Source organism: Tetrao urogallus (genome assembly GCF_951394365.1).
Source record: "Tetrao urogallus genome assembly, chromosome: 19".
Classification (NCBI taxonomy): Eukaryota; Metazoa; Chordata; class Aves; order Galliformes; family Phasianidae; genus Tetrao; species Tetrao urogallus.
Genome location: NC_136832.1, coordinates 6,854,529 through 6,870,209, shown reverse-complemented (window position 1 = coordinate 6,870,209; position 15,681 = coordinate 6,854,529). Strand labels below are relative to the sequence as shown.

Sequence of the window (15,681 nt, the reverse complement as noted above, 5' to 3'; positions counted from 1 at the left end):
TGTGTGTCAGACCTCTGTCAAGCACGAGCGCTAACAGCGGGGCTGGAGAGGCAGCAGCTCTGGTGGCACTGCTCTGACGTGCAGTTTGTGCTGTCACGTGCTGTGGGAACTGAAAGGAGCTCTGGAGTGGAGGGTAATTGCAGTCTGATCAGAGCCTGCATATTCAAACTGAAGTGTCTTGGCAGCTGGCACTGGGACAGCCAGAAAAGAGAGCTGGGAATTGTATCCCTGGTGTCCCAACACTTGTTGCCCTGTAGTCAACATAGCTGTGCTGGGTTTGGAAAACTTTCCAGGCCAGCAACTGTTATCAGACACTCGTCTTTGCAACACGAAACACAATGAGGCAGCTGCAGACAGCTTTGATTTCCTTCCCCCAAAGCTGCCTCTGCAACACAGCTCCCTAATGAAGCACATCTTGCTGCTGTGGCCCCGTTAGTGCCCTGGAGTCTGTGTCATCTCAGGAAGGTTTTGGAGTTCAGTTGGAGTGTAATGCCTCATAAAAATGGGCTTCTTCTCCAGATGGGCAGATGTATTAGAGAGCAGCACATGGAGGCAGGGGAGGAAGGGAAGTGGAGAAAAAAGAGGGTATATGTGAGGAATCACAGTGCTCCTGGAACTACTTATTTCATCATTCCTTACTATGTTCCCTCCTCTGTGTTGTATTAATTCTCCCTTCTTTTTTGGCTGCTTGTTGCCAAAATCTGGTCGTAAGGCAACAGCTTTCCACAATTTGAGCAAACTGAGCCAAGTATGCAAGGGGAAATTGTTTATTCAGGAGTGTCTTCCAGCAGGAAGCAAAGAACAGGAGCTAATTTGCCTGTGGGAGGGGAAAAGAGCAGTCAGATACAGGGAAGACATTGCATTAGTGAGATCCTAAGTTTGTAGCTAACTGCATTTGAATAAAAGCACCACCACAGATGCATGTTGGCTGCAGGGAGGGGGGGCTCTGTAACTGCTGAGCCCCCAAAGAGGGCTGGGAGGAAAGCTGCTCTCAGCAACTGGGGAAAAGGAATTGTGTTGGAATTGCAAAGGGCTGTTAGAAAAGCAGTGTGAGACCATTTCCAGTGCCTTTCAGTTTTAATGAACTAGGTGTCATAACGCCCTTGAAAATCAAGGAAGCTGGGTTCTTTTCTTGAACAGGGGGAGAGGCTTTTTTTTTTTTTTTAATATAACTTGCAGTCTGTAAAGAAAGGAACCATCTGAAAATGGCCACCGCTTTCTCAATCTCTGCTTCCCTTAGATTCCCATTAATCATGCTTAATGAAAAGGATTCCTCCCATTAGCTTTGCCTGGTTCTGGGGAGGAATCCTTTATATTTCCAGCTCTGCTGACAGCAAAGAAGTTAAAGTGGATATAAGGAAAATGTTCTGGTTGGTGTTACTGGTGATGATGTGAGGATCTGCAAGGACCCCGCAGAGCCCAGGCAGTGCAGCTAAACCATGCTGACCTTTCCTATAGCCAGTGGCATTACAGTCCTGTTGACACTGATTCTTTGGTCCAGAAAGCTGGTGATTTCCATGGGATCAGCGGGGGTGGGGAAATCTTAGGGATAAGCCCAGTATGATTAGAATATGATTGCTCCTCACTGTTACTCTCACCACAGTACTTGTCAAAGGGACCACGAGTGATAAAGCTGCTTCTGTTGAGATCTGACTTTCAGGAGGAGAGTGGAAATAACAGCAAGGAGGAGGAAGATAGATCTGCCAGGACTAACTCTTCAGATCTTGGATTTCCAGCGTTCATTTCACTATCTTTAATCAGCCACCTGATTAAAGGCGGTTAAGTGGAAGATACACGAACTTCAATCCTTTAAAAGGCATGTCTGCCAGGTGGTTTCCAGGGGCCTTTAAGTTTCCCACAGTGATTTTCTCTGTCAGTCATGTGCTTCTTTCTGACACGCTTATTCCCCTGCACTTGTACACAATCTTTGTTACTAACTGAGGTCTGAGCTTCAGGATGGACGGAAGGTGTTTGGGGGGAAATGGCTGCCCTAGATGCTGCATCCTGGGGTGCCCTCTTCTCAGCACTTGTATCACTCACGTTACACACCATGTGCCGTGGCAGCTTCTCAATGTGGGACAGCCACTCCTTCACGCCATCTAGGACAATGGGGATGAGGCTCACCACACCTCCAAAGTGATTCTTTGCTTCGTCGCAGCTCAGGTGATTCACAACGTCGTGAGGATATCTGTGGGACAGAAGGAAGCATTCGTTGAGTAGTCCAGGCAATGCAGCCCTGGTGAGTCCAGCAGTGCCACCCTGAGCCCACGGGGAAAGGTGGAGATGTAGGCAGCAATGTCCCCAGAGCAAAAGGGCGCTGATAGAACTTGAGAAAGGAGCTGTGTTGTGCCTGCTGGACTCAGCCTGCAAGAGTTGAAGAGCAAATACAAACATCTGCTCCACGAAATTAACTACACACAGAGCAGGAATAGCAGGGAGGAGCCAGAACGGTGTCATAACAGAAACCAGCAGGGAGGTCAAGTAGGAATATGCATTCTTGTGACAGTCTTCCTGTATCCACAATTGCCTCCACAGAACTCAGCTGATGGAAAGACGTACTTGGCTCGGATGGTGCTCAGATCATTGCTGTGGTTAAGGAGCAGCTTGCATCTTTCCAAAATTTCATTGGTTGTGCTGTTACCACGATGCATAGTTTCCAGCTTGTGGCAGAGATTGCTCAGGTCATTACAGATGTTTAGGAACATGGTGAGGATACGCCTGTCCGTTAAGTTGTTACAGTGGTGGTCCATGTAGGACTGTACCTGCAGAGTGCAACGTGGGGAAAGATGGAGTCACGCATGTTAAATTACACTGTGATATGCTGCAAAGTTGCCTAAGTCAGTGAACAGCAGATACTTTCTGGTGTGACTGAAGGAATGAGCCACTATGGAAAATGATACAGAGGCAAGCAGTAAGCTTTCTAGGGCATGCCTGAGATTGTTCGCTCATCATTCATCACAGCTGAAGAGGGCTGGGGTAATGGATCTGCTTGTCAGCACAGCAACAAGCCTTCCTTCCCTCTTTGGAGAGTAGTATGGCAGTACTGCAGCCAAAAACAGCTCTGCTACGAGCACTGCAAAGTTGGGTTGGGTGTAAGCAGGGGAGTTTACTGTCTTCTGTACTGCCACAGCTGCTTGCATAGAATGGGGTGGGAGATGGGGGTGGTGGCCAAACTGGGAGTGTTCTGGAGTAAAGCATGGATGTGCTTGCATACGTGCATGTTGTTCACGGTTCTTTATTTGGCACTATTAGCTGTGACAGCAAAATTAAAAGCATTTAACCTGAGTTGTCCTTACTAACCTGTTATAGCAATGACAATTCCCTATTTGCCTTGAATGGTTTTGTTACTCAGAGTAAATGGCACTGTGTGACAAGAGATTCAGTATCTGCTCCAAAAGCATTATGCTTCAGACTTGAGTGGTAGGAATGTAAAACACGGGGGGGGGGGGGTTGGCAGCCACAGCTGGACTGTAACACCTTCAGTGCTTTCTGTAAGACTACAGCATAAGAACGAAGGAACCGCTCCACCACCAGCATGCTCTGTGCATACAGAACAGCCATGCTATACACCAGGGCAAATTCTCAGCAGGTTTGTAAGAGAAATAAAGAAGGCCCCTAAGGATCCATTTCCGCTACGGATTTTTCCTTCCTCTGTGTTCATGCTGTGTTCTGTCCACGTGAGTGGCAGGATTTTTTTTTTTTATTGCTGCTCTGAGCAGAAACAGTCCTAAAGAGAATAGCGTTTTAGCCTGGGTGTTCATCAACAGGATTACAGGACTTCTTTCTGTCCATATCAACAGAAGAGAGTTAGTGCACCAGGAGGGGACCAGGACAACGTGAGCAACAGCTTGCAGTGACCACCAGGTTCTGCAGCAGGAGTTGCTGGCTCTTAAGCTGCAGCCTGGGGAGCTCAGGGAGAGCTGGACTAAAGCCATGAGCACAGCCAGGCTCGGCAGCGGAGGCACTTGCTGGGTTATTTGAATCTCTGATGGAAGCAAGTGACAGCACAGGTATTTGCTGGTTTTATTCCTATGCCCTCCTATATACAATTCAAAACAGGATTGGGATAAGGCAGAAGAATGGCAGTGAAACTAAATGTGTGACTGTTTTTGTCCCAGTTAACTTTCTTTGTTTCAGTTCCCACACAAGAGCCCACCACCGTGTGCTGTACCCATGTTCCCTGCTCTCCCCAGTAACAATCTCTTCCTTTTTCTCTCCTTTCTCTAAGGTGACATGGTGATATCCCTAGGGCTACCCATGCAGTAAGGTTTGCCACTGCTGAGTCCACGTCCCTGTATCACTGTATCAGTGTTACTGTCAGGTATGAAGTAGTTGCTAGAAGGTTTCATCCCTACAAAAAGCAGGTCTTCCACCCCACCAGGAAGCAGAGTCTGAGCTTGCTCTATGCTTCTACAATACCCGTACTTTTAAAAACAACATAATGCTATACAAAACTTCAATGTCTATTTTTCTGGGGGAAAAAAAAAGAAATTAGCTTAATGTCTGTGAGAATACCCTTCAGTGTTAGAACAAAGTCAGCCCTCTTCAGTTTCTTAATCCTAGTAAGAGCTTGGCCTTCATTCTGGCTTTGGCATGCTTCTGGTCTTTGTGCCTGGGTTCTGCTTTCTCACATCCACTATTCTAGTTCTGTTTGGATTTTTCTTCCCCTTTTGTTTTCCAGTGATTGAAGTTTGCACTACTTAAAACATCCCCTTATCAAAATTCCATGACATTTCACTTACCAGCCCAGAAAACACCTTAGCCCACTTGGGACTTTCAGCCCTCAATCCATCATACTATCTCTGTAACACAGCCATTATTTTTAATAAGCCCTACAGAAAGATACAGTAGCACCAATACCAGGGGAAGAGGCAAGCAGGCTGGTTACTGCAAGTTAAGGATTACAGATTCCATGTGTGGCTGGGGAGGAAGGGTGGGTTTGTTGGTAGTACCCTGTACTTCTGACTGCCTCAGCAGTGAAATGACAGTGTTAAGCTAAATTCTACAGCAGTGCTGAGCAATGTACTTCCTTTTCTGTCAATGGGAAAGTCTAACAGAGGTGTTCCTTTCCCATGCTTAATCTTTTGCCACTGCTTCACAGTTGTGCACACACATTAGTAGCAAGTTTCTGTGCATTCTTGCATCGTTGTGCCCCCTTCCCATCAGCAGAAACCTTTGTGCTGAGCGTTCTGTACCTGGCTGATGCTCGCCACGGGTCTGATCATGTCGTGTGCGTTCTCTCGGGTGTGTTGCAGAGCTCCAATGAACGTGAACTGCTGCTGCAGGAAGAGCTTGTAGTTGTCTTCTATGACTTTTAGGCTATCCCTTACCTCATTCATCTTTTCCCTCTGTTGGAATCTGGGAGAAAAGGAGAGAAAAGCAGCTCCTTTTTAGAAATGACACGATTCTACGTGTGTAACTCTATGTTTCAGCAGAGTTGGAAAGCAACACCACCACCAGAAGGATAGAAAAGAAGATATACGACGTCAAAGCACGGTGGTCCCTGGGTCCCAGGCAGTAAGTCATGGAAGCAGTAACGATGCTGGAAAAGAGGCAGAGAGCCCGGGGGGCCGCTGACAATCAACTGCCATAAACCCGAGCGGGGCTGCTGTAAACATAACGCAGCACTGCATCAGTCACGGCGCTGGGAAATGGCCGCAGGGAGAGCTGTCGTTTTTTTTGCCCGTGTGAAACCATTGCCCGAGGGGGAACGCGGGGCAAATGGAGGGCCTCTGCCCGGCACCGCAGGTGGCTCCAACGCCCCCCCTCACCCCTTCACCGCCGCAGAGAACCGGGCCGGGCCTCCCCATGCAGCTCTGTACCGGCGTGTGGGGCCGCGCGGGGCAGTGGGGCCTGGGCCGGGCAAAGCACGCACCCCGAGCCGGGTCCCTAGCAACCGCCGCCGCCGTCTCCGTAGCAACCGTCGCCGTTCGATGACGTCACACTGCAGCGCCTCCCTTACGTTTCGGGGCGCGTGTCGCTGCGTCGCATTGCAGTGACGTCACTCCATAGCAACGCAGCGCCGCGGACGGTTGCTAAGGGCGGCCATGGACGCCCCCGCCCGGTCGTGGCCGCCGTCGGTGGGCGGCTACGCGGAGCGACAGGGGCTCTTCCGGCTCCTGCAGGTGAACAGGGGCGGGGAGGGGCCGGGGGGGCCCGGCTTTCCTTACAGCCTCCGGTGTCGCAGGGAAAGTGGGCACGTAAGGCTGGAGTGCCCGCGTCAAACTGAACCCCGATGTGCAGAAGTGAATGAAATGGAGGGGAGGCACGTGAGGGTGTGGGCGCGGAACGGCGAGGGTCCATCGCTGCCGGCCTGAACAAGTTCGATAAAGCTCGGTTTGCTCTGTTCAGTCAGGGCTCGCAGCTCGAACAAACGCTGCAAAGCGATGGTCGTGGGCTGAACTTAGGAGAAGCCGAGCTTTGTGCTGTGCTGTTTGCTGCTGGGTGGGAAAGGAGACGGTCGTTCACTCAGCACTGTTTGAGGTTTGCTTTTAATTACAGAACTCTCAGCTGTGCTGAAGTGCCTGATGAGAAAACGGATGGAGTGGTGTTTGCCCATAGAGCCGCAGTCAGCAGAGATCTGTGCTGCTGGAGGGGCTTCAGCTCAGCTCCTCCACAGCCTCCATTCTGCAATAAGAGAACAGGATCCAAAATCAGAGTTCAGAAAAGGGCTTTAAACCTTTTTTTCCCCTGCTAGTTTTATGGCAGGACAGAGGGCAGCAAGATTAAAGCAGCAAAATGTGCTGCTTTTGTGGTTTTGATTGCTTGGTTTGGGGCAGTTGTGTGTATTTCCTGTGGGCCCCGTCTATTCCACTGCCCTCTAGGCTCACTGGGCACTTGTGGGGATGTGCCACAGGTTTAACTTGCCCCAAAAAGACACGAAGGAGGCTGGTTTTGTGCTGTCCGTGTGGGTTGATGTCAGTGCTGGCTCAGCCACTGCAACACTGGGGCAAAACCCCTCATGTCTCCGTATGTATCATAAATAAGCAAAAGCAAATTGCTGTGGGGTTTTCATTTAATTCATTTCTTTATTTATTGTAAAACCATGTTTCGCTTTTTCAGCCTCTAAAATAGGGTCTATATTCCCTGCTTTGTCTGTTGAAGGGGACCTAAGAAAATGAGTGGCTAAGATCCTCATCACCCCCTTGTTGTAACATTGCTCCTGTGGCGACTGAGAGCCCTTTAATTTTCCTCTGACTTTGTCCTTTTGTTTTTCAGAACATGCTTGAAGAGCTGTTAATTCATAAGCCGGAGGACCCCGTTCAGTTCATGATAGAGCACTTAAAGCAGCACAATGATGATGGTAAGTGAAAATTGAGAGACTAGAGACAGTGCAAGGCCTTATTTGCAACGAGCTGCTCAGAAATGGCATTTTGGTTGGCAAAGGGTGGATAAAAGGTTTCAGACCGTTCCCTGGAAGGAATAAAAAGGATTGAGCGTTATGCAGTGGTTATAAATAAGGTGCTTTTAATTTCATCATCATCTGTTGTGTTTTTTTTTTAGTGGGTAATCTAATAAAAAACACACTTATAACAGTTATAACAATGAAACCCTCTCAGGGAATAACAAAGAGTTCTATTGTATCAATTATTAATGCGTTCCGTGCCCCATCTGATATTTCCTGTTGTCTTTAAGCTCACTAATTACTCCTTTTGTCAGGTGTAAATTTGGTTTCCCATTCTACCTGGGCTGGCAGATTCTCTGGTTTTTGATTAGTGAGTTACTAGCTGTTGTTAATGAGTTCCGCCGCTCAGTGGCATCTCAGATGAAGGAACAGTGAGTGTGCCTACTTGTGTGGATAACAAAACCTGGTAAATTGAATGGGAAGGCTGTACTCTGCACAATAAAAGCATGTACACTCAATCAAATTATTTGATTTACAAACTGTTCACCCTTAGGCAGATTCTATTTGGATATGCACAACGGAACTCTAATTTTTGTTCTGCGTGAGCTGTCAGGAATAGCTGGCGTCACGTTGCTTTGATGTTTCTTTAAAACCAGAGTAAACCATTACGAAAGTTCTGCTGCAGCATCAATGAAGTCATTATCACTGGAGGTGCTCTGAGATCTTCATACGTCGTGGTAGGGATCAGATGGATGTTGATTGAAACCCCGCTCAGGATCAAAACCAGAAAGAAATGTCCAATCCTGCAAATTGTGCCTGACCCTTCCTGGTGTGGGCAGCACCAGTAATCAATCTGTTTTATTGGCCCGTGGGCAATTTGCAGAGGAATTGCAGCTTGATGGAATGCTGATGAGATTTCTCTGCATTACTCGAGCATTTGTTGCTGAGCCCCACAGAATTATTTGAGCGCATTTAGGCGGGCTGCCATTTTGTGGCTTCAGCTCTTGGAGGCTAAAGATAGAACTACAGCAGTTGTTTGTCAGAGGAAAAATGCTGTCTGCTTTTGGTCTGGAATGAGCTATTAAGAAGGGGAAGGCGCTCCAATTAAAATTAGAGACTAAATGTTGTTTTAGAGATAAATTATATGGAAAGTAACGTACCAGAAATCTGTAACAAGGTTGATTTTACCTTTTTGATCATGGCAGAAGGTGCTGACTATTTAGAAGAAAAAAAACCCTTATTAGAGCCATCAGTAAAGCAATGAATTTTCATGATCCTGCCTTGCTAGACAGCTTTAGCCCTAGAGAAAATTTCAAACAGAGACGTGTGGAAAAGGAGTATTGCATCTATCCCAGGTGTGAAGTTAGCAACCCTTTTTAATTAATAATAAGATCTAAAGTACTCTTAAAAATATAAACAAGTCTAATGATGATTATAGCTCACAACTGCCTCCGAAAGCTCCGAGGTCAGACGCACACCAATGCGTTTGTGCTTCCAGTTCTGTGATGTTCTGCTTTCCTGTGATCCTTCTGGAAGCCCTAACGAACGATACGAAGATTGAGAATTCTTTAATATACAGAGATGTGAATTTTGTGTGTTGCATCTTGGTTTTTGTTAACAAAGAGAGCTTTCAGGATCCGAGCAGCATTTCTGTGAGCTTTTGCTTCACAATTCCTCTGAAGGAATTTAACACAGTTCTGTAAGAATGTTCCTCACATACTGTGTGCTGTTCCTCTTTGACGTGGAATTTCCCTTATAAATGAAGCAGATTTTATTGCATTAATATTAATTGTAGACTCTTTTGGACCTAAATGGAATGCGGAGAGTCCAGCCGTATTTCATTATTCCAGAATTCATTTTGTTTATTGCTAAGAGCATCCTTGGATGTTAAAACTTCATAGTGCTTGGAAGAGTAAATCCTGTAACATTGGGACTAAACACAGGATGAAATGTGATTTGTTGCTGCAGGAAAAGTCCTTTTCCAGGTTTTTCTCACTTTGTTTAGGGATGGAGGTCCGGACCTGCAGCATTAAGCACCGACTGTCTGCTGATGGGAGGGGTTAAATATGACATCCAGCCATGTCCTGCTTGTGCCCTGGTGTCAGATGTTTGGGGAGAATGCTTTAGAAGAGCCTTACAAGTGTGCAAATGAGTAAATCAGTGAATTACGCTGCCCCATCTGCTGCGAGTCACTAAGCAGAGAGAAAACCAGATTTAGTACAAAGTGAGCATTTACAGTAGCCCTGGGCAATATTAAAGCATGATATGGTGTATATAATGGTATGTTTCGTTTTTTATCAAACGTTTGTCCAAGAAAGCTGTGTATTAAAGCTTCAATACCTAAGGGTTTTCTTGTGAATTTTAAATCACGCTCCTAGTTAAACCTCAAAAGGATCTGTGGATGGAAAGGTTTTTTGATTTTCTTTGAAGTGGTTTGAAGAAGTTGATTAGTGTTGGCACCCGAGCACTCTTTTATGACGCTGTTTATAAATAATTCCTAAGTATCGGGCTGGAGTTTCAAGGTGTTAGATTAAAAAAAAAAAAAAAAAAAGCCCTAGGATTTAATCACATTACATTTGAAAGAAATTAGGTGATAAAAACAGCTGATGTATCCTTTTAAAGTATTTTTCTACATTGTGTACTAGTTCTGTTGCACTTGCAAGAACCAATAAGGGGGAGTTTTTCTTAAACCTTCCGAGTCGGAGAACTTTGTAAAGATGAATCTGTAATTTGGGTTTCATGTATGTTTAAAAATTGCACCTGCCCAATAACTGGTAAGTGTGTGGAAGGCCTCATAAAAATACAGTTCACATCCTTCCATGTCTGCTGTCATCACACGCTGCATTTCCCTCGGTTACCAAGAACTGAAGAGGTTTGGGGGTGAGCAGATCCCTCCTCTGTGCTGCCCTGTGTTACTGCTGGTAAGCCCTTGTCAGCCCCTTCTCTAGATGATCCTTTTTTTGTTATAATTTTCCTGAGAAAACATCAAAGGCATTAACAGAAAATGTCAGCTCCAGGGATTGCAGCCCAAAATATGGTTGTGCAAAAAGTCCCAAATACTTTCCTGAGAGTTGCTCCATTTCCCCCCCCTTTTTTTTTTTTTTGCCTTGCCCCTGCTCTGTTCACATTACAGCTATCAGTGGCAGGATTGAGAATTCTCCCCATCTTGGGTGGGGGACACACAGCAGAGAAATACAGCTTACAGAGAGGGGGAAAAAAAAAGGCCTTTCAACACTGACTTGAGAACATGAAGGCAGCTGTCAAAGCGCAGAGGAAAAAGTGCTTAGTTTTGCAACATCTAAATCTGCTTTCGACCCTGACACGGCTGTTGAGTTGCAACTAAAATGCAGAGTCTCCTTTTTTTGTGATGGGAGCCAAAAGCTCTGCCAAAGTTTGGTGGTTTTGCTACGGTATTTCATAAGGAAAATGAGAAGAGATTAGATGATCTCCGAAGATCCCATCCAATGTCAACAACCCTGTGATTACAGCATTAGTCACTTTTAAGTAGTCTTGTCCTGCAAACACAAACTATCTTCTTTTTTTCATTGCAAAATATGCTCTAAATCAATCTTTTGGGAATAGAAGTCAAACTGAGATAAGAAAACGTTCCTGTTTATGCTCTGGTTCACCCCATAAACTATTTATCCTTTGGAATAGATAGAAATATGCTTAAGTGACGTGTTTAGTTAGGATATCAGTCTAATTAGCCTTGGAGGTTAAAGACAGACCGAGGTGGCACTGGCTGAGTGTTCCCCCTTCTTTCTCCTTAGCCCAGTCCTGAGCTTTACGTTCAGGCAGATTTCCTATTGAAATAATTGTTTCTATGTGCTTATGGCTAGGCTGTGCAATAACAAGGAAACAAGTTTGCATTCTTCTGTTCCACATCTTAACATTTGCATGTTCTCATTTCTTAGCTCCAAGGATTTTCATACTCGGTCCACCTGCTTCTGGTAAAACTACAATGGTAAGTGTGCTCTTTTCAGGGCTCTGACACTCCCCACGTACCTTCTTGCTTTTTACTTAGCACAGCACTTGTGAAGATCAGTTATAGAAGAGCACAGGGCACATTGAAGGGTGGCATTCATAGGGTTACCTACCATAACCCGTAAAGTTAAATGGGAGCATTCCCGTGAGCTCTGTGAGAACCTGCAGGGTAGTGGTGGTGGTAGTGCTGTAATACAGAACTCTGCGTGCCTTTTCAGTGAACCTGGGAGGAGTTTGTGGTGTTCCCACATTGCTGGTTGCTTTGTTGGCATGGCCGGCTGCCTCTCTTGTCCACACTGAAAATGTCGAAGCTGTGTTTGAACCACAGAGAGAGCTGAGCGCAGAAACTTCACAGATGATGGTGCTGTGTGCATGCTAGGAAGAATGCTTTCTTCTTTAAAATCCATGTTATAGCAAGGTAGATGAAAAAGGCCTTATTCAAAGCTTTAGATTCTTGAACGTCTTTGTATGATACTGTTTAAAGTTACACACATAGTCTGCTTGTTTAAATTGAAGGTGAGGAAAGCTCCCTTTCTTTCTCGAGTCTGCTGAAAAAATGCTGCATTTTCTTTCCAGATATTTCATCCTGTACTTTTTTTTATCTTTCCTCAGGCAATACGGCTTTGTAAACATTTGGATGCCATACGTATCTCTCAGGAGACTTTGCTTTCCAAGGAAACATTAGCTCTGACAAAGGAAGCAAAGGCATATAAAGAAAGAAAGCAGGTGTGTAAGAGGATATAATAATGGTAGCTCTCATGGCACAGAAGGAGAATTATGTGGCATTTCCATGATTTCCACTGCTATAAGTTGAGCAGATCAGAGTAAGTATTCTTGTATCTATGGAGGTTTATGCATCAATTTATGTTTACGTAGGTGCAGGGTCCTTCCGAGAGGAAGAGTAGCCTCTGCTTAATAAGAAGATATCTACAAGTATAAGAATATGTCAGGGCATAGAATTAGGGGCGAGGGAGGAAGAAAATATAGAATAATGGAGATCTTGAAAACATCAACCTTGGACATGACTTGACAGAACTGAGAGAAGCCCAGGAATGCTTGGTACCATTTAAAGAGTGTTTCATTATATCATCAAACAAAGCACCTTCTGGTTTCAGCATATTTGGTAATCTCCATAAAGTAAGCATTAATCTCTGAGGCTTCCTTCAGTACAAAATATGTACACAAAGAACTCTTTTTTGATCTGACAGAGCTACTTAGTCGTGCACATTTGATTTCTCTGTAGCATGACACGAATAACTCAGTGCATCAACTCAAAATTTGAATGACAATTCAGTCAGTTGTTGAAAGCTGTAGAAGCTTTCAAACTGAGGCAATAGCAGTAACTCAGGAGATCATTCCATTCCCAGGTGCACTTTGTCCAGCTGTGAGTGCACTGTTTGCTCTATTCCAGGTTTTCCATTGAAAGCAGCATGTTTTTCTGTGACCATCCCTAGCAAGTCCACTGCTCTGAGCTGCTTTTCTCCTTTATCGCTTGTTTTCATGAAAATTGAAAGAATTTCATGTCTGTAAGAATTCTGTATCCTTACTAAATTTGATTTGAATTGGCCAACAGATTCAGAACTTACTAAGATGGTAGGTTGTGTAATTTCAGAGTTTTGGCTTCCTGGGAAAACTAAGTTGAAAACGGAGTGGTGTCTGTTACACTGAATTGATGAGTGAAGTTGGAGATACCTCAGGTGATATATTTAAAGATCTGAGAGGAAAGACATCGTTGAAATCATGGAACTTGCTGGCAAAAGGTTTGCTTTTGGCTGGGATGATAGAAAATTATTCTTACTGAGCATTATGTACTTTGAAATTTCAGTTCTAATTGTTAGAGATTGTTTTACTGGATTCATAAATTTCAGCTTAGATGGGGGAGAAATTAAAACAAAAATTCCCGTTGGTTTAATTACTCTAATTATTAATGTATTTCAGACTATACAGATGTACTTTCAAGGGTGTCCTTTTGGGCTTATTTGGTTTAGAAAGATGGATGGTGGGGAAGATGAAAGGCAAAAATGTCAAGGCTAATCAGGTAGTGAGGGCTGTGAGGAGTGCCTGAAGAGCAGGATTTGTTGGTGTTTCAGCACTGTGCAGTTTGCCTTTGTTTCTGAGATGATAAATGCTAAATGTTAAATCGCTCACTCACTTCTTTTGTTCTTTCACACAAATTTGAATCTTCAGATGTAACTCCTAACGCTGGGAGGGAACTCCTTGCTTCCTCTAAATCAGCTGAATCTTTGGAGTAACTTAACATGTAGGCAGAGCAGCATCTCAAGAGCTGTGTGTTCTCTTCCTGTTTCATGACTGCTGGCTACATCTACCTTAGCAGTAACTGACCCTAGGTTCTTCTGAAGCAAGCAGTAAACTTGATTCCTCTAGCATACGTAACATCCATTAGCACTAATAGGTTTTGAGTGTCTGTTCAGGAACAGAACAATAGCTGTTTATACAATCTTCGGTACAACCAGGGCATTTAAAACGTTGTACTGCTGGCCAAAGCAATTTAATAAATGGAGAGAGGAAAAGCATGAACTAAGACTGGTTCTGAGAGTCCAGTGTGAAGATCACATGGCACAATTTAATGTGAGAGGAACGTTCTGTGTGTGCAGGGTTTCTGGGGCTACATTAACCCCAGTGCCAAAGGTCATTTGTTTTGGGGTCAGTAGGCCAATGTTACCAGATTTGGGCAAATGCTCCAAAAAGGTCTGCAAATATTTGTTCTCATATTTTACTTCTCTTTAGCTATGCTTTCATCTCTTTTGTGTTCACTTCTAGGAAGAAAAAAAAAAAGAAAGCATGAGAATTCGTGGTATTTAAAGTATGTGATTATTCTCTTTAGCTCAATTTTTAAATTTGGACATGCAATCATCTACTAACACACCTGGCCACTTACTAATGAGCACAGCTGAAGTAGTGAATTTTAAATATTGACTGTTCAAAGCAAAATGTGATCATTCTGCATGTAAAAGTATTCCAAAAAGAAGTAAAATATTTGAATATTCAATAAATTTGAGGAACCATGAGCTACCAATAAATATTCCATGAACAGAAAAAGAGGCTACATTTTTTGATAAATCATTGCAAATTATTCCCTCATCTCTAGTTATTATAATGTTAATAGAAAGCACCTTCAGGTTTTTCCTATAGTGGAGTCTAATGATGTGCTACTGCATGTTTCACTTCTCCTGTTAGATGGGTAAAATAAGAAGCTGACAGAGCTGTGCTGCTAGCTGTGGGCTTGTGAGATGGGTGTGCTTTTAATTCAGTACTGAGTTACAGGTGTTTGTGTACTACTGCATCATTTAGAACTGCTCTACGGTTGCATCATATCCTCGTAATTTCTTGGAAGGCATAGAAGAAAGGAAAAGCCACGGTTTTATGCATGGGTTTTATCCTTTTTTATGCATGGTCAGTGTTCTATTCAAGCAGTCACTATGAACAAATGAGTAGGAACTGTTCCACTCTTATGTATGCATTAAAAAAAAAATCAAACTAAAAAAAGCCCATCCTTGTTGGGTATTTTTCTCTGAACAGTCTAAATGCACACACTCGTGGTTTTCAAAATGCTAAGCCAAGTTTCTTGTGCCTTTTAGAAGGTTTGACATTTCAAGCAGTGTGTCTTTCCATTAACCAAACTGGATTTTGGGACAGGCTCAGAGTGCCTGCAATCAGATGCACTGCTTTAGTCATCAGATGGCTTTGCATCATTTCCATTCTTGCAGATTCCTGGGAGGAGAAGTCCTGCTTTATCGTGATGTATTCACGTGTTAATGTGTAAATGTGCTTTATAGACCACATGTGCTTTGGACTTAATGGTTTCTAATGCAATAATCAGGTGTTCTACAAGCCAGCTGTTCAAAGTGGTTCTGTAGGCAGCTGCTCAGTGGGAGGAAAACTGCCCAGGAAATGAGGCTGGAGTTTGTGCCACAGAGAGCAGAAGTAGCTAAAGCACAGAAATACCTGTGTGTCACCTGAACTGCTTTTGTGCAATAAACCCTGCTCAAAAGAGTGCTAAGAATACGGCTGCACTGAAAGAAGGTAGTATAATTTAAATTGCTTTGGCAGAGCTTAGCAGAGTGGACCCCTGGCAGTTGCTAGCCCGTCTTGACATGACACATCAAAGAAGTAAGCAAGACGCTGGCTGTTTCTGATAGCAGCATGATGCACCTTTGGAAGGTGACAGACTCAAAGCCACAGACCCAGGTTCCAGCAGCGAGAGACGGCGGGAGGCTTTGACACACCGTCCTGTGGGACCTGCTGGCTTTCAGGAGACGAAGCGATTCCTTTCCCTTTCCTCTTTCACCTGCTCAAATGCTGCCTGATGAATGGCTGACAATACTACAGGT

The 15,681-nt window shown here is 44.4% G+C and overlaps 2 protein-coding genes across 2 annotated transcripts in view; one reads left to right on the top strand and one right to left on the bottom strand.

The window, feature by feature from the left end:
- Window positions 1-1,809: 1,809 nt before the first annotated feature.
- On the bottom strand, window positions 1,810-5,339 carry SPACA9 (sperm acrosome associated 9; the record flags this gene model as incomplete). Its single annotated transcript, XM_079544583.1, has 3 exons — window positions 1,810-2,188; window positions 2,560-2,762; window positions 5,196-5,339. 3 exons carry the CDS (start codon window positions 5,337-5,339, stop codon window positions 1,810-1,812), a joined length of 726 nt encoding a protein of 241 aa, XP_079400709.1.
- A 708-nt stretch (window positions 5,340-6,047) lies between these two features.
- The window catches only part of AK8 (adenylate kinase 8), a gene marked incomplete at both ends in the record, with an annotated part of 62,877 nt that continues 53,243 nt past the window's right edge, over window positions 6,048-15,681 (top strand). The window contains 5 exons of the mRNA XM_079544703.1: window positions 6,048-6,125; window positions 7,219-7,303; window positions 10,184-10,225; window positions 11,260-11,309; window positions 11,942-12,055. Of these exons, the coding sequence (XP_079400829.1) occupies window positions 6,048-6,125; window positions 7,219-7,303; window positions 10,184-10,225; window positions 11,260-11,309; window positions 11,942-12,055 (369 nt within the window). The remainder of the gene's footprint in view (window positions 6,126-7,218; window positions 7,304-10,183; window positions 10,226-11,259; window positions 11,310-11,941; window positions 12,056-15,681) is intronic.